Below are 23,279 nucleotides of genomic sequence, written 5' to 3'. Positions count from 1 at the left end.
TTGTACTCAAATTCATAGGTAGTAAGCTTTTCTGATATGATCCACACTTCGCCCAGTACCAAGAAGGCATTAAAAAACACCCTCTAAGTGAAAAACAGTAGGAGGGTAAGGAGTAAGGAGAGTGGAAAATCTTGGTTGAAAGCCCCAAAGGTTTCTCACGTGCAGTTTTGGTGATGATCACTCGTTGGGTAAAAGATGTCCCCCAGGAACCGATTAGTCTCATCTGTTCCCACTCTTTGGCCCAGATTCTTGCTTCTAATCTCCAACAGGCTTGACTCATTTAGCTCTTGCTTTCCAGACAGGGCAGGAAAGAGCACTGAGTTGAGAATCCAGAGGTCAGCATATGAACCCTGTCTTAAACTCAAGACGACACTGTGCTTTGGATCTCAGTTTTCATCACGGATGAAATAATCTTTAAGTGTTCCAACCTTCCAAACCCAAGATTCCAGGAATAGACAACCCTGTAGGTCTTCCTGCCTTTTCACTAAACATCTTTTCCACCTTTCCACATTACATCACCACCTGAAGAAATATGTGGCTGTTGTCACTTTTTGCAGATGATTGGGGAGGAGGTGCACAGCATATATGACACCAAAGTTGACAGCACTCAGGCTTTGGAAATCCGGTGCGACACCGACCTGTACGATTTCTCCTCTCTGTCCTTGTCCGCCTGCAAATCCTGACCCGCGTTCCCAATGCGGAAAAATCTCCTAGAGATTTCTCCTGAGAAACGGTTGGCCGCCTCGCCTCTGCTCCCAGGAGGCGTGGAGCACAGAGGCAGAGCCCAGGGCACGGGAGCTGAGCGCGCTGTGGCCACGCTCCCCGCGCAGAGCCGAGAGGGAGGGGCCGCAGGGTGCCGGCAGACCAGAGGCGGCGCGCGGGGCTCGCCGGCTCAGTCTCCTTCTGAACCCTGCCCCGGCCGGCAGAGCTGCGGCGAGCGCGAGCTGGAGCCGGAGCCCGGGCCTCGGAGCGGGGAGGTAGAGGATCAGAGAAGGCGGTGGACCAGAGCGCGGATCGCGCTTGGGACCCCCGTCGTGTGCGCATCCTCTTGGCGATTCCGGTAAGAGCGGGAGGCCGAACCTCTGCCAGCTGCGAGGCTTGGTGGCTGCATTAGTCGTTGTCCCCGGATCCTGGTTGCGCGCATCCCGTTGCTGCGCCGCAGCTTCACAGGTGGCTCCGTGGTGGACGTGGGTGCCCCAGGCCCTGCAAGGAGTTAGCCAACTCTCTGTTCCGGGCGCGGTTTCCGAGTCTTGGCTTTTCCCACCGAAGAGCCTTGCTGCCAGCCTGGGGTGGGGGGCGCGCGGAGGGATGCTCTTATTCCCACCCATCCACCAGCGATTCCGACAGATACGGGCCAAGCGCCTCCCCAAGCTGCATCTCAGCTCCTGGCTCGCTAACGGGACGTCTGTCCTTTAGTTTTATTTTCCTATTAACCCATAAGGGAAAGTTTGGGATCACACAAGGCAAAGTTGGGGCGCGGCTGGGGTGCATGCACTCCAGCGGCGGAGGCCGCTCCCATGAAGCGGAGCGGTGGGTCTGCAGGGTGAGCCCGGCTCTGGCTGGAGCCGATAATGCACCCTGGGAGTTGAGTCCGTCTCTGCCGGTTGCCCCAGCTCAGCACTGTGTGACAATCCCGGGAGAGCCGTGAGTCGCTTAATCGTTCGCGCTAAGTGTAGACATCTGACTGCTAGACGAGAATCTCTGTGACCGGCTCCGCTTATCTCAGGAATAAGCAGCATCTCCGCCTGGTTTGACTTGTGCTCTTTCTTGCAGTGCAGACCTGAGCTCCAGCTAATCTCAGTGTTTAACTGGTGCGTTTAATTAGCTTATTTTACACCTGAGATGATCTCAGCGAATGTCTCTAAAGTGAAGTCCTTGATATTGAAAAACAACCAAATGTTTTTAAAGAAAGTTAGAGAGAGGAACCTTCAGAATATCAGTTGTGATGTGTGGGCATTTTACGCATATCCTTTGTGGGATAGAGAATGAAGACTAGGATAGCTAACATATTAGAGAGTCAGTGTTGAGGCTCTTTGGGGCAGATTTTGTGTATGGAGGTATTGCTGCAACTTACACATTGTTTATGAAGTACATATTTGCTCTCTTGAAATAGCCTACTTGTTAAGAGTTATTTGATTTACTAAGTTGTCTATTTAAAATATGACTAAAGATACTTTTTAAAAATGAGCTTTAGCTGGAAACAATGTCTAGGTGTTCAGGGAGACAATTTGTTCATGTCACTAGAGCATTCTTTTGTAAACTTAAATTTTTCAAGGGCTACTTTTCTGTGTCCGATACAGGAGAAGCTTTTCATGAAATATAAGATCCTGAGATCTTTATGTGTTCAGGAAAAGAGTGTTACCTCCTCCAACACTCAGTCCTTTCTAAAGAGTAGATTAAATAAAAAAGGTGTATCTGAATCTGAAACTACATAATTGGACCAAAAGAAAACCGTGAATAATTGTTGGTTTTCAAGTACATAGGTAGTTCTAAAAGAAGTGATATCTTTTTAGCAGTGGGATGTTGTTACATGATATAAGGTGGAATAAAGTGATAGATTTTCCTCTGTAAAATTTTTATACTTTAACACATACATCCACAGAGTCTGCACCTAATATTGGATTTACCAAAATGGTTGAGTTTGTATATATAAATACATTATTATTAGTGCCTACTATGTGCCACATCCTACTCTTTGTGTTTCTTGTGCTTTAAGTCATCCTCAAAGCAGTTCTTGGTGGTAGGTGCTATAATTGTCCTAATTTTTGAAATTGGGAAACTGAGGAACAGGGGAATTAAGTATCATATTCCCCATGTATAAGATGTTCCCATGTATAAGGCGCACCTTAATTTTGGAGCCTGAAATTTGAAAAAAAAAGTATTACATAAAGTTATTGAACTCACGTTGTAGTCATCATAAAATTCATATAACTCCTCATCACTGTCAAAACTCCCATTCATTTGCTTGTCCTCAGCTGTGTCTGATGATGAATCACTGTCTTCATATATTGCCTCGTCCTCAGTTCCATCTATGACATTTGAAATGCCACAACCACTGTATAAGATGTACCAAGTTTTTAGACCCCAAATTTTTCCAAAAAGGTGCGTCTTATACATGGGGAAATACGGTAACTCACATGACTATAGGTTAGGACTTTATCATATGTACAAAATTCTTTTTGTAAAAAAGACATATATTTTATGATTTACTTATCCTTATTTTTATTTTTTTTAAGCATTAATGTCGGAAGTATTTCCCATGAAGCATCAGATTCGCTAACTGTGGAAGTGCCTCACAAGCACCATTAACTATAAGGCGAGGCAAAGTATGAAAGAACCATCTGGTTGAGTTTACAACTGGAAGACTACCACAGCCACAGAGGACCCAGGATGAATCTGCACCAAAGCACCACCATCACTTTTTTTGAGAAATGCTGTTCAGATAAGGCACCATCTGGCTGCAGGAAACATTATAATGTCAGGAAGAAACTGAAGTTAATTAGAATCTTAGGCCTTTTCATGGGCCTAGTGGCCATTAGCACAGTCCCATTTTCAATCAGTGCCTTTTCTGAGACAGAGACACAGAGCACAGGAGAGGCCAGTGGTGCGAGTGGCCCTAGGGTAGCACACGGTTACCGTCAGAGAACTCTCTTAGATTTAAATGACAAGAATAAGGATTCTCCACAGCCAACCATTTCTCAGGAAGGCAAATCTGAGAATAGTACAGGTCAAGAACAAGGAGACTACCCAAAAGACATCTTTTCCCTCGAGGACAGAAGAAAAGGTGCCATCGTCCTCCATGTCATTGGAATGATCTATATGTTCATAGCCTTAGCCATTGTCTGCGATGAGTTCTTTGTTCCTTCTTTGACTGTCATCACTGAAAAACTGGGTATCTCTGATGATGTTGCTGGAGCCACCTTTATGGCTGCCGGGGGCTCAGCCCCAGAACTTTTCACATCGCTCATAGGGGTGTTTATTGCTCACAGCAATGTTGGCATAGGCACAATTGTGGGCTCAGCAGTGTTCAATATCCTCTTTGTTATTGGCATGTGTGCTCTGTTTTCTAGAGAAATCTTAAACCTGACATGGTGGCCACTGTTTCGGGATGTGTCCTTCTACATCATTGACTTGATCATGCTTATCATATTTTTCCTGGATAATGTCATCATGTGGTGGGAAAGCTTGCTTCTCTTAACAGCTTACTTTGCCTATGTGGTTTTCATGAAATTCAACGTCCAAGTAGAAAGATGGGTGAAGCAAATGATAAATCGCAATAAAGTCATCAAGGCAACAGCACCAGAGGCCCAAGCAAAGGTTGGTGCTGATGGTTGTTTATTTAATGTTCTGCACTATTATGTTTTTGAGATCTGCCATTTTTTTTTAATGTGATAGTGTTTTGGCTGCTGTGGGTAGTAGGTTGTTTTCTATAGTCCTCTAATAGCCAGACTAACATGGCAGTGAGAAAAATAATGTGGGAATATTCATGTGGATATTTACTAAATTCTCAAGCTATTGGCTTCAGAGTAAAACAGTTAAAATATAGGTTACATAAGTATCCTAGAGCAGACTCAGCAAACCAAATAATTTGTCTCTTAGTTTCTGAAAGTAGGCATAATGATTTTAAATTGTGAGCAATTTAATTTTCATGAGAGAGTATGTGTGTGCTTAGTGCATTGCAGGACTATTTCATTTTAAACTGGCACATGACAATGATCACAAAGTATTTCTCTAAAGATGCTTAAGAAAGAAAATTTGTGTCAGCAGAGCTATGCCTTCTAGTCAACAGCCTAGGGCTTAGCAGGACTGGTTGGTCATCAAGTGGGTCATGTCTGTTCTTGCTCCACACAATCGTGTTTCAGATCACTCAGCCAGGAACTGATCAGGATCCATACAGAGTCACTGGCAAGCCCCACTGCCCGCATATCTAGCTTGACGGCCTGTTTTGCATTCCATGACAGACATGACCCAAAATATTTTTATGGTAAACTTTGAGGGATTTTTAATGACAACAGTGGTCATCCACCATTAAGATGGTAAGCAAATTGGTGTAGAGCTTAGGAGAAATTGACCTGCAAAAAATGTAAATCCTAACATTGGAACATTGTCTCTGAATGTGATTTTAAACAGAAAACCAAAATACATATGTAGACTTTATAGTAGCATCTGGGAAAATTCTCATGTATGCAAAAAACAGATTTTGAGTAAAGGGTGAGATATTTTGTTCATCATGAAAAGAAAAAAATTAATTTAGTATAATTCCTTTATTGGTCAAGTTTGATGACCTACCCATCTTTTTTTAGGCAGCCATGTAATAGAAGCAAAATGCAGGGGAAGAAAAACCCAGTCATATATATTTTTTTAATATTTCTATTTATAGCATGCAAAAGAGAACAGTGTTTTTCCTAACATTTCACTCAGTGTGTGGTTGTTTGTTAGAAACTGTAGTAAAAATGATCACTTTACAATATACATGCAAATAAGCATTCAGATGTGATAAGTGAGTATATATCAATATATCCTTGAGAGCATAAGGCAGGATCGTCGCTGAAGCCACTCTCCCTCCTCTAATTTTGTAGCCAAAAGTAAGACCCTTCAAGCCTGATTGCTAGTATGAGTGGTTTGCATGAACAGTCTGTTTATTCCAACTAGAGTACAGAGAGATTGACAAGGGAAAAGTATATTTTTTAGAGGCAAGAAAATGATTTGCTGTCTTTTAAGTATCCTGTGCACATTCAAGGGTAAAATGTCTTTTTGATAACTTGACACTTTTTTGTTCTGTTACCCCACAGTAGAATTTCATTAACTTAGACACAGACTCAGCTAAAGGTTATGTTGGCAACATTTATGAAAAAGACATTTGCAGGGCAATGCAATGGTATATTTAAGATTGCAGGGGGATTTTGTATTCTGATTGGGGGTGAGATGCTGGTTTTATGCATTTGGGAATAACTTTTTCAATATAGTTTACAAACAGTATTTAATCAGTCAGAAGCCATTCATTAAAGTAGCTCTGGCAGGATTCTTACCTACTATATTAGGTGACTGTCATGTCATTTCTATGATCTTTTAAAAGTCAAAAACTTAGGCTCACATTCCTTAATAGTTGTTATTCAAATTCATAATTTTGTGCTATGCTTAATAGTGTGTGTATTTTAATTTGGAGGTTCCATATTTACTTACTAAAAATGTAAGAACATTATATTAATGACTATTACTCCCGTTTCTGATTTCCCCCCAAATGTGTCCATGTATTATTATTCTATTAACAAAAATAGCTTTAATTTATCCCTTTTAATTAGTATTATTTCTTTCGGTAGTCAGTAACTAGATTGAACTATAAATATCATGGAAACAGAATTTTTTAAACATAGCTATGTCTTGTTCAGTGTTTTAAATGTTTGTTCAGTAAATCAAAAATGCTACAATACAGTTACACATTTTTAGGTGAAACAGTGTATAATGGTGTATGATTTCCTTCAGGAAATCTTACCTTGTCAATATTACTTTTTGAATTATTGCTGGAAAAAAATTTGTTCTCAACAATTACTCTTTAACGTACACCTGATTTCAGAATCTTATGAAGATTTTGCTCCCAAGCACTAAACATAATGTGTCCCAAAGACAGGTGAGTCCTTGAGTGTGGCTGTATAATTCTCTGATCTGCAAAGTTGATTCTGATGGTACCTCACCTTTCCTACAGAAGTCAGTGCTTCTAACATCATCAGAATGCTCTGAAAGAAGACCCTAAGCCAAAATGCAGCCCTCAGTGGAGTCTTCATAGAGAGGAATGCGCTATACATAAATTTAGGAAGCAAAACACTATGTGTGTTTTTGTGCAAAGCCACTGTGTTGTCTTATTTGCATAATTATGGGGTATAAGAGTTTGAGAAAGTAGAGAGAACATATTATGGATATTCTTGTACGAATCATCAAAAGTTCTTGCTAAAAAATTATCAGCTTCTCTGGACATCTGTGATACTACTTGCTTCGGAGATAATTTGAAAATCTCTTTAAAAAAAGATTTTATATATTCATTTTTAAAAAAAGAGAGGGAGGGGGAGGAGGAACAGGAAACATCAACTCCTGTATGTGTCTTGACCAGGCAAGCCCAAGTTTTCGAACTGGCGACCTCAGCATTCCAGATGGGCGCTTTATTCACTGTGCCACCACAGGTCAGGCACAAGGTGAAAAACTTAAGGTTCCATTATTGGTGATGTGTGTCATGGGGCAACTGTGAAACATGAAAAAATGTGAACTGACATTTGTTTTCATAGTTAAGCGATAATTTATCATCTCATTTAATTGCTCTACCCTGTGTGTGTTTTTATTTGTAATTATTTCTTTTAGTGATAATATTATCCTTTTTAAAAAGTTGTGTAGTGTCATGACATGGTAAAGGTACCCTAGGCTTTGACTCAGTGAAAAATGGGGTTTAACCCCATGCATATAATAAGCCCTTTAACCTCAGAGAAGTCACATAAACTCTTTGAGCTTCCTTATGAGAATAATAATACCTACTTTTATAAAGTTTGAAAATTATTAAATCAAGAATATTAAGCAGTTAACATAGTTCTTGGCAAATGTGTGTTGTTTAATACATGTTAGTACTCGTCCTTCTACCTTCTGTTCTTAATTGAAAAGAGAATCAGAATAAATTATTTCAAATTTGATCATTTTACAACATTCCTTGAAGGTTGGAATTCACCCCAGTGAACCACTGAGTTAAGCAGGCCATTGTCTCCCTTAGAGGCAGATACTATATGTCGTATTATAATATTTATAAGTCCTAGTTCACAGACAGTTAATATATGCAGTCCACATATTATCACAAACTCCAAAGAAACCTCCAAATGCCTTTGTTGTCCTAAAATTTTACTGTGTAGAATTTTGCTTGAAATATGTAGGCCATTAAAGATTTATGTCAAGGGCATTTTTATTTATAAATGATTGAGATTCTCATCGAAAAACCTCTCGATAGCTGCTTAGGAATAAATCTGAATCCTGAAGAATGTGGAGTTGTGAAGTTTCAAGGCTTCCGAGGCATTTTGCTGTGCGCCTGCTGGCTGCAGGTATCTGTTGATTTGTTATGGTGCTAGGCTGTCATTGGCCTAGAAAGCAGCTGTCCATGGTATTTAACTTCTTCTTAGACTTGGCACTGTAATCTGACAGCCCAGTTGTAATGAAGGGAATGGTCTAAATAAAGATGCTTAAAGCTGCGTTGTTGAAAAGCAAGCTACTTAGTAATTTAGGTGTGCCTTGCTTTATTCTGTTCCTGTGTTCCTGAAAAGTTATTTGTAAGCAGAATTTTTGCCATTCAAACTGTTATTAATGTTCATGGGAAAGTCAGAATTGAAATAATGTTATAAAGATTCCTCACACAGAGAAGTATTTCTTATAAACCGTAAGTAATTTTATAAATACAAATGTATGGACCCAAACTTGCTTAAGGCACAGAATATTGTTATAAAACCCAACCTTTGCTTCCCCTTCAAACCTAGAAAATAAATTAGCAAAATAATTGAACAAATTTCAAGGAAGGTAAGATCATCCTTATAGTAACTAAAAGGATAGTATTATTTAATAGACTTGGAAATTCTGTCCTTCTCAAAAGAAAATTTAGTCATTAAAATTCTTAACATACTAGATGCCTGTGAATGCACTGAGTTTATCTAGGAATAGAGTGGCACTATTTTCCTTGTTTTGTTTTCCTCTACTTGTAATAAATGCAAACCCTTCAGTTACTGCATGTGATTCAGAGAGTGAACATAGGTAAAAGTGAAGTGGTTACCAGGAGGAAAGGGGTGGGTGTGGGGGTCGGGAGGTGTGGGGGCATTTTGAGAGGCCAAGAAAGCCCAGTGGATTTTAATACACAGAGTTCAGATTCCCTTGGCTGTTCTTCTTGATACTCTGGCTCCCCTCCCGCCCCACACATACACAAGAAATGAACTAACTTTGTGAGTCTTGTTGGCAATGTTCAGAGGAGGCATTACCCAGCCCCCACACACACCTACCTTCCTCTCTTCCTCCTCTTCTTCCTCCTTTCTCTCTCTTAATCTGCCTCCTCCTCCCCAAACCCCTTTCCTTTCCTTTTATTTTATTTTATTTTTTTTTAGAAGCAGATAATTTGTATTTTCACCTTAACAAGGATTGGGATTGCTATGTTAAACTTCTCTCTGGCTGTTGAGGAGGCAAGTACCTGCAGTGTGGATTTGACTGGTTTAGTTTTTTTATTCTTTTACTTTCAGCCTTGCTTTGTTTTAGGTAAATCTCTAATAAATAGAATATATTGGCATTTTGTTTAATTCAGTTTGATAATCATTATCTTTTAACTGGAATGTTTAATTTATTTACATTACTGTGATTACTATTATATTTGAATCCTTGTCTATCATGCTATTTTATAATTTCTATTTGTTCTGATCTTTCTGTTTCATTTCATAATTCTTTCTTAACTTTTTTTGGATTGATATTTTTCTAAATCTGTTTTCCTCAGTAATAGTTTGGAATTTAAATACCCAATTTTTATTCTCATAGCATTTACCCTAAATTTTAATGTATATATTTAACTCAACATCTTTACATTTCTGATAAACAACTTAAGACCTTAGTACATTTTAATTCCACCCCTCCCCCCATTGTATAAGAGAAGTGCATGATTTAAATTCTACTTTGATATTTTATAACAGCTTTATTGAGGTGTAATCTGCACTTTTAACACTACAAATTAGAGATTGTCATTATGCCATTAATGCTTTTAGATTTATCCACATTTTTACTAGTTTTCCCTTTCATTCTTTCTCTCATATCTGACTCTTTCCCTATGATTATTTTCCTCTACTGACTACATTTTGTATAAACTCCTCTAGTAAGACTCTGTTAAGGTAAATGCTCATGATTTTTATTACTTAGGGATGTATTTCACTTTTGTTCTTGAAAAACAGTTTTGATGGATAGAAAATTATTTCCTCATCCCATTTTGAAAATACTATCCCACTGACTTCCATTTTTGCTATTCAAAAGACAGCTATTAGTGTAAATATTGCTCCTTTGTATGAAATCTGTTTTTTATCTGATTGCTTTAGGGTTTCTTCTTTGTTTTTGGTATTCATCATTTACCTTATGCTAGGACAGGTGTGATTTTTCTTACTTATTTATCCCCTATTTTTTTTTGTTCCTTTCTCTTTTTCTTTTCTATTTTTTTTTCAAATGAGAGGAGGGGAGATAGAGGGACAGACTCCCTTATGCACACTCACTGGGCAGCCACCTCATCTGGGACCAATGCTCAAATCAACCAAGCTATCCTCAGCACTTGAGGCTGTCTCTCTGACCAACCAAACTATCTTCAGTGCCTAGAGCCATGCTAGAGCCAATCAAGCTATCCTTAGCATAGAAGCCCCACGGTCGTACCAGTCAAGCCACAGGCTTAGCAGGAAGAAGAGAGTAAAGAGGAGAAGAGATAGGAAGAGAGAAGTAGATGGTCACTTTTCATGTGTGCCCTGACCAGGAATTGAACCTGGGACTTACACACACTGGGTTGATGCTCTGTTCACTGAACCAACCAACCAGGGCCTATCCCCTATTTGTAATTCATTAGACTTACTCAGTTTAAGGATTAGTAACTTTTGCCTCTTTCTTACTCCTTCTATAATCTAGAATTCTGATTAACTATACCATCTCAACCATCCTTCATGTCCTTTAAATACTCATCATTTAAAAAAAAATTAATTTGTGTTTAAATAGATTCCAGTGTCACCCCAAATGCATCCCCCCTCCCTGGTATTCCCCTCAAGATCTCCCTTGCCCCCCTCCCAAAAGGTCCCACCCCCTTCCCTTCAGGTTTAATTTCATTCGTAAGTTCACATTGTTCCTTGGATTCCTCAAATGAGTGAGGTCATACGATATTTTTCATTCTCTGACTGGCTTATTTCACTTAACATAATAGTTTCCAGTCCATCCATTTGTTGCAAAAGGTAATATATCCTTTTTCACGGCCCCATAGTATTCCACTGTATATATGTACAACTACTTTTATTTTTATTTTTATTTTTTTTGTATTTTTCTGAAGCTGGAAATGGGGAGAGACAGTCAGACAGACTCCCGCATGCGCCCGACCGGGATCCACCCAGCATACCCACCAGGGGCGACGCTCTGCCCACCAGGGGGCAATGCTCTGCCCCTCTGGGGCATCGCTCCGCTGCGACCAGAGCCACCCTAGCACCTGGGGCAGAGGCCAAGGAGCCATCCCCAGCGCCCGGGCCATCTCTGCTCCAACGGAGCCCTGGCTGCGGGAGGGGAAGAGAGAGGGACAGAGAGGAAGGAGGGGGGGGTGGAGGAGCAAATGGGCGCCTCTCCTATGTGCCCTGGCGGGGAATCGAACCCGGGTCCCCCGCACGCCAGGCCGACGCTCCACCACTGAGCCAACCGGCCAGGGCCCAACTACTTTCTTTTAAAGATTTTATTTATTCATTATAGAGAGGAGAGAGAGAGAGAGAGAGCGAGAGAGAGAGAGAGAGAAGGGGGGAGGAGCAGGAAGCATCAACTCCCATATTTGCCTTGACCAGGCAAGCCCAGGGTTTTGAACCAGCAACCTCAGCATTTCCAGGTTGAAGCTTTATAGACTGCGCCACCACAGGTTAGGCCTACAACTACTTTTTAATCTACTCGTCCACTGATGGACACTTGGGCTGTTTCCAGATCTTCGCTATTGTGAATAATGCTACCATAAAATGGGAGTGCACTTCTTTTTTTAAATCAGTGATATGGTGTTTTTGGGATATATTACTAAAAGTGGGATGGCTGGGTCAAAAGGCAGTTCCATTATTAATTTTCTGAGGAATCTCCATACTGTTTTCCACAGTGGTTGTACCAGTCTGCATTCCCACCAGCAGTGCAGGAGGGTTCTCCTTTCTCCACCTCCTCGCCAGCACCTAACCTGTTGCTTTGTCAATGAGCACCATTCTGACTGGTGTGAGGTGGTATCTCATTGTGGTTTTAATTTGCATTTCTCTAATAATTAGTGATGTTGAACATTTTTTTTATCTGTCTATTGGCCATCTGTATGTCCTCTTTGGAGAAGTGTCTATTCATTTCTTTTGCCCATTTTTGATTGGATTGTTTGTCTTCCTGGTGTTGAGTTTTACAAGTTCTTTATAAATTTTGATTATTAACCCCTTATCAGACATATTGTCGAATATGTTCTCCCATTGTGTAGTTTGATATAGTCCCATTTGTTTATCCTGTCTTTTATTTCCCTTGCCCATAGAGATAAATCAGCGAACATATCACTGTGAGAGATGTCAGAGAGCTTACTGCCTTTATTTTCTTCTAAGATGCTTATGGTTTCACGACTTACATTTAAGTCTTTTATCCATTGTGAGTTTATTTTTGTGAATGGTGTAAGTTGGTGGTGTAGTTTCATTTCTTTGCAGATAGCTGTCCAATTTTCCCAACACCATTTGTTAAAGAAACTGTCTTTACTCCATTATATACTATTACCTCCTTTGTCAAATATCAATTGTCCATAAAGGTGTGGGTTTATTTCTGGGTTCTCTGTTCTGTTCCATTGATCTATATGCCTGTTCTTATGCCAGTACCAGGCTGTTTTGAGTACAATGGCCTTGTAGTATAACTTGATATCAGGAAGTGTGATACCTCCCATTTTATTCTTCTTTTTCAAGATTTCTGAGGCTATTCGTGTTCTTTTTTGGTTCCATATAAATTTTTGCAATATGTGTTCTATATCTTTGAAGTATGTCATTGGTATTTTAATTGGTATTGCATTGAATTTATAAATTGCTTTGGGGAATATAGACATTTTAATAATGTTTATTTTTCCTAACCATGAACACGGTATATACTTCCACTTGTTTATATCTTTCTTGATTTCTTTTATCAATGTTTTTTAATTTTCCAGGTACAAGTCTTTAATCTCGTTAGTTAAATTTACTCCTAGGTACTTTATTTTTTTGTTGTTGTTGCAATAGTGAAGGGGATTGTTTCCTTAATTTCTCTTTCTGTTTGTTGTTGGTGTATAAGAATGCCTCTGATTTCTGTGTATTAATTTTACACCCTGCCACCTTGCTGAATTCATTCATCAGGTCCAGTAGTTTTTTGACTGAGACTTTAGGGGTTTCTATATACAGTATCATATCATCTACAAATAATGATAGTTTTACTTCTTCTTTTCCAATTAGGATGCTTTTTATTTCTTCTTCTTGTCTGATTCCTGTATCTAGGATTTCCAGTACTATGTTGAATAAGAGTGGTGAAAGGAGGCACCTCTGCCTTTTTCCTGATCTTAAGGTGATTGCTTTTAACTTTTGCCCATTAAGTATGATGTTGGCTGTGGGTTTGTCATAGATGGCCTTTATCATGTTGAAATATGTTCCCTGTATTCCCACTTTACTGAGAGTTTAGATCATAAATGGGTGTTGGATTTTATCAAATGCTTTTTCTGCATCTATTGAAATTATCATGTGGTTTTTTTCCTTTGGTTTATGTGATGAATCACATTGATTGATTTACAAATATTGTACCATCCTTGCCTCTCCAGAATAAATCCCACTTGATCATGATGTATGATGTTTTTCATGTATTGTTGGATCTGGTTTGCTAATATTTTTTTTTATTTTTTTTTATTTTTTTTTTAATATTAATATTTTTTTATTAAATTTAATGCAATGACATTGATAAATCAGGGTACATATGTTGAGAGAAAATATCTCTAGATTATTTTGACATTTGCTTGTGCTATATACCCCTCCCGCAAAGTTAAATTGTCTTCTGTCACCTTCTATCTGGTTTTCTTTGTGCCCCTCCCCTCCCCTAACCCCTCTCTCCTTCTTCACCCCCTCCCCCCTCCCCCAACCCCCCCGCCCCTGTTGCCATCACATTCTTGTTCATGTCTCTGAGTCTCATTTTTATGTCCCTTCTATGTATGGATTCATCTCAGTTTTTTTTTCTGATTTACTTATTTCACTCCGTATAATGTTATCAAGGTCCATCCATGTTATTGTAAATGATCCGATGTCATCATTTCTTATGGCTGAGTAGTATTCCATAGTATATATGTACCAAAGCTTTTTAATCCACTCGTCCTCTGATGGACACTTGGGCTGTTTCCAGATCTTCGCTATTGTCAACAATGCTGCCACAAACATGCGGGTGCATTTCTCCTTTTCGAGCCGTTCTATGGTGTCCTTGGGGTATATTCCTAAAAGTGGGATAGCTGGGTCAAAAGGCAGTTTGATTTTCAGTTTTTTGAGGAATCTCCATACCGTTTTCCACAGTGGCTGCACCAGTCTGCATTCCCACCAGCAGTGCAGGAGGGTCCCTTTTTCTCCACATCCTCGCCAGCACTTATTCTGTGTTGTTTTGTTGATAAGCGCCATTCTGACTGGTGTAAGGTGATATCTCATTGTGGTTTTAATTTGCATTTCTCTAATGATTAGTGATGTTGAGCATTTTTTCATATGCCTATTGGCGATCTGTATGTCCTCTTTGGAGAAGTGTCTATTCATCTCTTTTGCCCATTTTTGGATTGGGTTGTTTGTCTTCCTGGTGTTGAGTTTTACAAGTTCTTTATAAATTTTGGTTAATAACCCCTTATCAGACGTATTGTCAAATATGTTCTCCCATTGTGTAGTTTGTCTTTTTATTCTGTTCTTGTTGTCTTTAGCTGTGCAAAAGCTTTTTAGTTTGATATAGTCCCATTTGTTTATCCTGTCTTTTATTTCACTTCCCCGTGGAGATAAATCAGCAAATATATTACTCCGAGAGATGTCGGAGAGCTTACTGCCTATGTTTTCTTCTAAGATGCTTATGGTTTCACGGCCTACATTCAAGTCTTTTATCCATTTTGAGTTTATTTTTGTGAGTGGTGTAAGCTGGTGATCTAGTTTCATTTTTTTGCAGGTAGCTGTCCAATTTTCCCAACACCATTTGTTAAAGAGGCTGTCTTTACTCCATTGTATTTCCTTACCTCCTTTGTCAAATATCAGTTGTCCATAGAACTGTGGGTTTATTTCTGGGTTCTCTATTCTATTCCATTGATCTATATGCCTGTTCTTATGCCAGTACCAGGCTGTTTTGAGTACAATGGCTTTGTAGTATAACTTGATATCAGGAAGTGTGATACCTCCCACTTTATTCTTCTTTTTTAAGATTGCTGAGGCTATTCGTGTCTTTTTTTGGTTCCATATAAATTTTTGGAATATGTGTTCTATATCTTTGAAGTATGTCATTGGTATTTTAATTGGTATTGCATTGAATTTATAAATTGCTTTGGGTAATATAGACATTTTAATGATGTTTATTCTTCCTAACCATGAGCACGGTATATGCTTCCACTTGTTAGTATCTTCCTTGATTTCTTTTATCAATGTTTTGTAATTTTCCGAGTACAAGTCTTTAGTCTCCTTGGTTAAGTTTACTCCTAGGTACTTTATTTTTTTGGTTGTAATTGTGAAGGGGATTGTTTCCTTAATTTCTCTTTCTGACTGTTCATTGTTGGTGTATAAAAATGCTTCTGATTTCTGAGTATTGATTTTATATCCTGCCACTTTGCTGAATTTATTTATCAGGTCCAGTAGTTTTTTGACTGAGACTTTAGGGTTTTCTATATACAATATCATATCATCTGCAAATAATGATAGTTTTACTTCTTCTTTTCCAACTTGAATGCCTTTTATTTTTTCTTCTTGTCTGATTGCTGTGGCTAGGACTTCCAGGACTATGTTAAATAAGAGTGGTGAAAGGGGGCACCCCTGCCTTGTTCCTGATCTTAAGGTTATTGCTTTTAATTTTTGCCCATTGAGTATGATGTTGGCTGTGGGTTTCTCATAGATGGCTTTTATCATGTTGAGGTATGTTCCCTGTATTCCCACTTTGCTGAGAGTTTTGATCATGAATGGGTGCTGGATTTTTCTGCATCTATTGAAATTATCATATGGTTTTTCTCCTTCTTTTTGTTTATGTGATGAATCACATTGATTGATTTACGAATATTGTACCAGCCTTGCCTCCCCAGAATAAATCCCACTTGATCATGGTGTATGATTTTTTCCATATATTGTTGGATCCGGTTTGCTAATATTTTGTTGAGGATTTTAGCATCTATATTCATCAGAGATATTGGCCTATAATTTTCTTTCTTTGTGTGGTCTTTGCCTGGTTTTGGAATCAGAATTATGCTCGCCTCACAAAAGGAGTTTGGAAGTCTTCCTTCCTCATGAATTTTTTGAAATAGTTTGAGAAGGATAGGAGTTAGTTCTTCTTTGAATATTTGGTAGAATTCCGTTGTGAAGCCATCGGGCCCCGGACTTTTCTTTGTTGGGAGTTTTTTGATAACTGTTTCGATCTCCTTTGGTGTAATTGGTCTGTTTAAGTTTTCTGATTCTTCCAGATTGATTTTTGGAAGATTGTACGTTTCAAGGAATTTGTCCATTTCATCTAGGTTGTCTAGTTTTTTGGCATACAGTTCTTCATAGTATTTTCTTACAATATTTTGTATTTCTGTTGTGTCAGTTGTTATTTCTCCTCTCTCATTTCTAATTTTATTTATTTGAGTCCTCTCTCTCTTTTTCTTGGTGAGTCTACTTAAAGGTGCATCAATCTTGTTTACCTTTTCAAAGAACCAGCTCCTAGTTTCATTGATCCTCTGTATTGTTTCTTTAGCCTCTATGTCATTTATTTCTGCTCTGATCTTTATTATTTCCTTCCTTCTACTACATTTGGGCTTTACTTGCTGTTCTTTTTCTAATTCTTTTAGATGCAGGGTTAAGTTGTTTATTTGAGCTTTTTCTAGCTTCTGAAAGTGTGCGTGTAGTACTATGAACTTCCCTCTCAGCACTGCTTTTGCTGTGTCCCATAAATTTTGAGTTGTTGTATGCTCATTGTCATTCGTTTCTAGGAATTTCTTTATTTCTTCTTTGATCTCATTCTTAATCCATGCATTATTTAACACCCTGCTATTTAGTTTCCATGTGTTTGAGAATTTTTGAGCTTTTCTGCTGTGATTCATTTCTAGTTTCATGCCGTTGTGATCGGAGAAAGTGCTTGATATGATTTCAGTCTTCTTAAATTTGTTGAGAGCACTTTTGTGCCCTAACATGTGGTCTATCCTAGAGAATGTACCATGAGCACTTGAAAAGAATGTATATTCTGCTGCTTTAGGGTGAAAGGTTCTGAAGATATCTATTAAATCGAGTTGATCTAGTGTTTCCAATAAGTCTGCTGTTTCTTTGTTAATTTTCTTTCTTGAGGATCTATCTAGTGATGTTAGTGGGGTATTGAAATCCCCTACTATTATAGTATTGCTGTTGATCTTGCCCTTTAAATCCATCAAAATCTGTTTTATATATTTGGGTGCTCCTATATTAGGTGCATAGATATTTATAATAGTTATATCTTCCTGTTGGATTACTCCCTTTATCATTATGTAGTGGCCTTCTTTATCTCTTACTATATCCTTTGTTTTAAAGTCCAATTTATCTGATATAAGTATTGCTACTCCAGCTTTTTTTTCATTTCCGTTTACGTGAAACATTTTTTTCCATCCTTTTACCTTCAATCTGTGTGTGTCTTTTGTTCTAAGGTGTGTCTCTTGTAGACAACATATGTATGGGTCCTGTTTTCTTATCCACGCAGCTACCCTATGTCTTTTAATTGGATCATTTAATCCATTTACATTTAAGGTTATTATTGATATGTAGTTGTTTATTGCCATTTTCTTCTTTAAAGGTGTATTCCTTTTTCTTTTTCTTTTTTCTGTATTCTTTTCCCACTTTATCTGTTTACACCAGGCCCCTTAATATTTCCTGCAGCATTGGTTTGGTTGTAATGAATTCCTTGAGTTGTTTTTTGTCTGGGAAGCTTTTTATTTCTCCTTCAATTTTAAACGATAGCCTTGCTGGATAAAGTAGTCTTGGTTGTAGGTTCTTGTTCTGCATTACTTTGAATATTTCTTGCCATTCCCTTCTGGCCTCAAGTGTTTCTGTTGAGAAGTCAGATGTCATCCTTATGGGGGCTCCTTTGTAGGTGATAACTTTTTTTTCTCTTGCAGCTTTTAATATTTTCTCTTTATCGCTTAGCTTTGGTATTTTAATTATGATGTGTCTTGGTGTAGGTTTCTTTGGGTTTCTCTTTAATGGAGTCCTCTGTGCTTCTTGGATTTGTGAGAGTTTCTCTTGCATTAATTTAGGGAAGTTTTCAGCTATGATATGATTGAACAAAGTCTCTATCCCTTGTTCTTTTTCTTCTTCTTCAGGAACCCCTATGATGCGGATGTTATTTCTCTTCATGTTGTCACAGAGCTCTCTAAGAGTTTCCTCTGACTTTTTGAGTCTTTTTTCTCTTTTCTTCTCTGCTTTCATGCCTTCATTCCAGTTGTCTTCTAACTCGCTGATTCGATCCTCTGCTCTATCTATCCTGTTTTTAATTCCTTCCATTGTGGTCTTTATTTCTGATATTGTATTTGTCGTCTCCAACTGATTCTTTTTTATACTTGCTATTTCTTTATTTAGGTTTTCAAACTCCCCCTCCATTGTTGTTCTAAGATCCCTAAGCATCCTTACAATCATTATTTTGAACTCCGCATCTGGAAGTTTGATTATTTCCATATCACTCAGTTCATCTCTCGAAAGTGTCTCTTGTGGTTTCATTTGGATTGCACTCCTTTGTTTTCTCATCTTCTTCTTCTTCTTTTTTTTATTTGTAGAGTTGATTGAGTCTAGGCTTGGTGTTGTCTGCCTCCAGTTTTCAGTTGTGTTATTTTTAGGTCTTCGTGGGTTGGTATCAGCTATTATTTGTAATCCACTTTCGGATTTGGGCAGCTTTGAAGTCTTGATTTGTTTGTTTTCTTAACAGGTGATAGTCTTGTTAACTGATCTCAGCAGGGGGCTTCCTTGAAACTGTATCCAGGAATGCTGTGGGTGTAACCTGAGACGCTGAAGGTCTCTTCCTCCAACTAATCTCACTGGGGGCAGGGTTTTTTCTCTCAGCTTCAGTAGGGGGAGGTGTATCTCAGATCTCCATGGAGACCTGAGTTACTGCCCCTCCTCCCCACTTCTTGTTTTCAGCTGTGTCTTGTTGTGCTGATTGGAGCTGGATAGATGTCCGGAGATCTCTGATCTGGAAGCACTTCAGCTCTGTTTTGTGAAAGGTTCAGTCCCTCCCCCAGCTATGGCCGCCTCCAGCACGAATGAGTCAGCTTTTTTATTTTGTTTCTTGCATACCTTAGCCCCTCACAGTCTGTCCCTCTCCCTGTCTTTTCCACTTGGGAGATAAGCTGGTCTTTTCAACCCACTTTGCTCCCTGGTCACCAGGTAAGTGGCTGTGAGCAGTAGTTTCTGCTCTTTTTCCTCTGTGAAATCCTCTCTGGGCTCTCAGCCTCACCCCCCTCCTTCCCTTCCTGTAAGCAGAGGAGATTCAGGCACTCCTTACCAGGATTATTGTGGCTTCCTCTTTGCTCCTTGGTTTTTGAGAGCTGTTCTTGCAGTTCAGTGTTGGTTTTTCATGCTGATTTTTTCTAAATTGATTTGTATTCCAGTTTGGTGTTGAGAGCTGGGTGTCTGTGCATCCACCTACTCTGCTGCCATCTTCTCTCCCGTTACGTACATTTTGAAAAACCAATTTTAAAAAGCACAAAAAACACTGGAAAGTAATGTAATTGTTTGGCTAGATGCGTGGGGTGATGCTCACACAACAAGAAACAACGCCATACTCGGTTTGCTAATATTTTGTTGAGGATTTTAGCATCTAAATTCATCAGGGATATCGGCCTGTAATTTTCTTTCTTTGTATTGACTTTGCCTGGTTTTGGAGTCAGAATTATGCTTGCCTAATAAAAGGAGCTTGGAAGTCTTCCTTCCTCTTGATTTTTTTTGAAATAGCTTGAGAAGGATAGGAGTTAATTCTTCTTTGAATATTTGGTAGAATTCACCAGTGAAGTTATCTGGCCCAGGGCTTTTGATTGTTTGGAGGTTTTTGATAACTTTTTCCATCTCATTTGTTGTAATTGGTCTGTTTAGATTTTCTGATTCTTCCAGATTGATTTTTAAAATATAATATGTTTCAAGGAATTTGTCCATTTCATCTAGATTGTCTAATTTTTTAGCATACAATTCTTCATAGTATTTTCTTACAATATTTTGTATTTCTGATCTGTCGGTTGTTATTTCTACACTCTCTTTTCTAATTTTATTCATTTGAGTCCTCTTTCTTTTTTTTCTTGGTGAGTCCGGTTAAAAGTTCATCAATCTTGTTTATCCTTTCAAAGAACCAGCTCTTGGTTTCATTTATCCTCTGTATTGTTTCTCTAGCCTCTATGTCATTTATTTCTGCTCTGATCTTTATTATTTCCTTCCTTCTACTAGCTCTGGGCTTTACTTGCTGTCCTTTTTCTAGTTCCTTTAGATACAGGATTAGGTTGTTTATCTGAGCTTTTTCTAGCTTCTTAAGGTATGCCTGTAGTTCTATGAACTTCCCTCTCAGTACTGCCTTTGCTGTGTCCCACAAATTATGAGTTGTTTTATGCTCATTATCATTTGTTTCTAGGAATATTTTCATTTCTTCTCTGATCTCATTGTTAACCCATTCATTATTTAATAACATGCTCTTTAGTTTCCAAGTGTTTGAGTATTTTTCAGTTTTTCTGTTGTGGTTGATTTCTAGTTTCATGCCATTGTGATCAGAGAAAATGCTTGATATGATTTTAATATTCTTAAATTTGTTGAGACTGCTTTTGTGTCTTAACATGTGGTCTATCCTAGAGAATGTACTATGAGCACTTGAAAAGAATATATATTCTGCTGCTTTAGGGTGAAAGGTTCTGAAGCTATCTATTATATCCAGTTGATCTAGTGTGTCCTTTACATCTGCTGTTTCTTTGTTAATTTTCTTTCTTGAGGCTCTATCTAGTGATGTTAGTAGGATATTAAAATCTCCTCCTATTATAGTATTGCTGTTCATCTTGCCCTTTATATCTATGAAAGTCTGCTTTATATAATTAGGTGCTCCTATATTAGGTACGTAGATATTTATAATGGTTATACCTTCCTGTTCGATTGCTCCCCTTATCATTATGTAGTGGCCTTCTTTATCTCTTACTATAGCCTTTGTTTTAAAGTCCATTTTGTCTGATATAAGTATTCCTACCTCAGCTTTTTTTTCATTTGCATTTGCATAAAATATTTTTTCCATCCTTTTACCTTCAGTCTATGTGTATCTTTTGTTTTGAGATGTGTCTCTTGTAGACAGCATATGTATGGGTCCTGTTTTCTTATCCACATAGCTACCTTATGTCTTTTGATTGGATCATTTAATTCATTTACATTTAAGGTTATTATTGATATGTAGTTGTTTAATGCCATTTTATTCTTTAAAGCTGTATTCCTCTTTTGCTATATTCTTTCCCCCCTTTGATCTGTTTAGAATAGGCTCCTTAACATTTCTTGTAGTATTGGTTTGGTGTAATGAATTCCTTGAGTTTTTTTTTTTTGTCTGGGATGCTTTTTATTTCTCTTTCAATTTTAAACAATAGCCTTGCTGGATAAAGTAGTCTTGGTTGTAGGCTCTTGTTCTGCATTACTTTGAATATTTCTTGCCATTCCCTTCTGGCCTCAAGTGTTTCTGTTGAGAAGTTGGATATTATCCTTATGGGGGCTCCTTTGTAGGTGATAGCCTTTTTTTCTCTAACAGCTTTTAATATTTTCTCTTTATCTCTTAGCTTTGGTATTTTAATTATGCTGTGTCTTGGTGTGGATTTCTTTGGGTTTCTCTTTAATGGAATTCTCTGTGCTTCTTGAACTTGTGTTACTTTTTTCTACATCAATTTAGGAAAGTTTTTAGCTATGATTTGATTGAACAAGGTCTCTATCTTTTGTTCTTTCTCTTCTTCTTCAGGAACCCTATAATGTGGATGTATTTCTTTTTAGATTGTCACAGAGCTCTCTTAGAGTTTTCTCAGATTTTTTCAGCCTCTTTTCTTTTTGCAGCTCTGCTTTTCTGTTTTCATTTATCTTGTCTTCTAAATCACTGATTTGATCCTCTGCTTTATCCAGCCTACTTTTAATTGCTTCTAGTGTAGTCTTCATTTCTGATGTTGTATTTGTCATTTCTGACTAGTTCTTCTTTATTATTTCAATGTCTTTTTTGATGCTTGTTATTTCTTTATTTATGTGCTCGTTGTGTCCATTCATGGTTGTTCTAAGATGTTTCAGCATTCTAATAATCATTATTTTAAACTCTTCATCCGGTAGTTTGCTTATTTCCATCTCACTCAGTTCATTTTCTGGGGGCTTCTCTTGTTGATTCATTTGGATTGCACTTCTCTGTCTTTCCATTTTGTCTGTGTTGCCTTGGACCTCCTAGGCTGGGTTCAGGCACAGATCAGTGGGCATCACTGCCTATGACTGGTTCTTGTCCACCTTTTGGGAGCTACTGGTTATCCAGGTCTTGTGGCTGCCTCTGCTGGGTCCAGGTGCCATTGTAAATATCAGGTGCACTCCTAGGCTTGCTTTTATCTACTCTTGGCCTGGGAAAAGTTCCTTTAAAAGTTCAAGTTCCCCTAAAATCCACTCTCTATTGCCTCTTTTTTTTTTCTTTTTTTTTGCTTTGAATCTTTTTTTAAATTTATTTATTAAATTTAATGCAGTGACATTGATAAATCAGGGTACATATATTGAGAGAAAACATCTCTAGATTATTTTGACATTTGATTGTGCTGTATACCCCTCCCCCAAAGCTAAATTGTCTTCTGTCACCTTCTATCTGGTTTTCTTTTTTGCCCCTCCCCTCCCCCAACCCCTTTCTTCTTCTTCACCCCCTCCCCCCACCCCCCACCCCTGTTGCCATCACATTCTTGTTCATGTCTCTGAGTCTCATTTTTATGTCCCTTCTATGTATGGATTCATATAGTTCTTAGTTTTTTCTCTGATTTACTTATTTCACTCCGTATAATGTTATCAAGGTCCATCCATGTTATTGCAAATGATCCAATGTCATCATTTCTTATGGCTGAGTAGTATTCCATAGTATATATGTACCAAAGCTTTTTAATCCACTCGTCCTCTGATGGACACTTGGGCTGTTTCCAGATCTTCGCTATTGTGAACAATGCTGCCATAAACATGGGGGTGCATTTCTCCTTTTGGAGCCATTCTATGGTGTCCTTGGGGTATATTCCTAAAAGTGGAATAGCTGGGTCAAAAGGCAGTTCAATTTTCAGTTTTCTGAGGAATCTCCATACTGTTTTCCACAGTGGCTGCACCAGTCTGCAT

General features: G+C 38.3%; 1 protein-coding gene across 2 annotated transcripts in view; it reads left to right on the top strand.

The window, feature by feature from the left end:
• Positions 1 to 853: 853 nt before the first annotated feature.
• SLC24A2 (solute carrier family 24 member 2) overlaps positions 854 to 23,279 on the top strand; it is a 284,053-nt gene continuing 261,627 nt past the window's right edge. For both annotated transcript variants that reach the window (XM_066257341.1, XM_066257340.1), the window contains exons 1-2: positions 854 to 1,060; positions 3,237 to 4,317. In XM_066257341.1, the coding sequence (XP_066113438.1) occupies positions 3,391 to 4,317 (927 nt within the window). In that variant the 5' untranslated portion in view covers positions 854 to 1,060; positions 3,237 to 3,390. The remainder of the gene's footprint in view (positions 1,061 to 3,236; positions 4,318 to 23,279) is intronic.

Source organism: Saccopteryx bilineata, chromosome 2 (genome assembly GCF_036850765.1).
Source record: "Saccopteryx bilineata isolate mSacBil1 chromosome 2, mSacBil1_pri_phased_curated, whole genome shotgun sequence".
In the NCBI taxonomy this organism is placed as follows: domain Eukaryota; kingdom Metazoa; phylum Chordata; class Mammalia; order Chiroptera; family Emballonuridae; genus Saccopteryx; species Saccopteryx bilineata.
The sequence above is the reverse complement of the archived record's forward strand: the minus strand, read 5'-3'. Positions and strand labels throughout refer to the sequence as shown.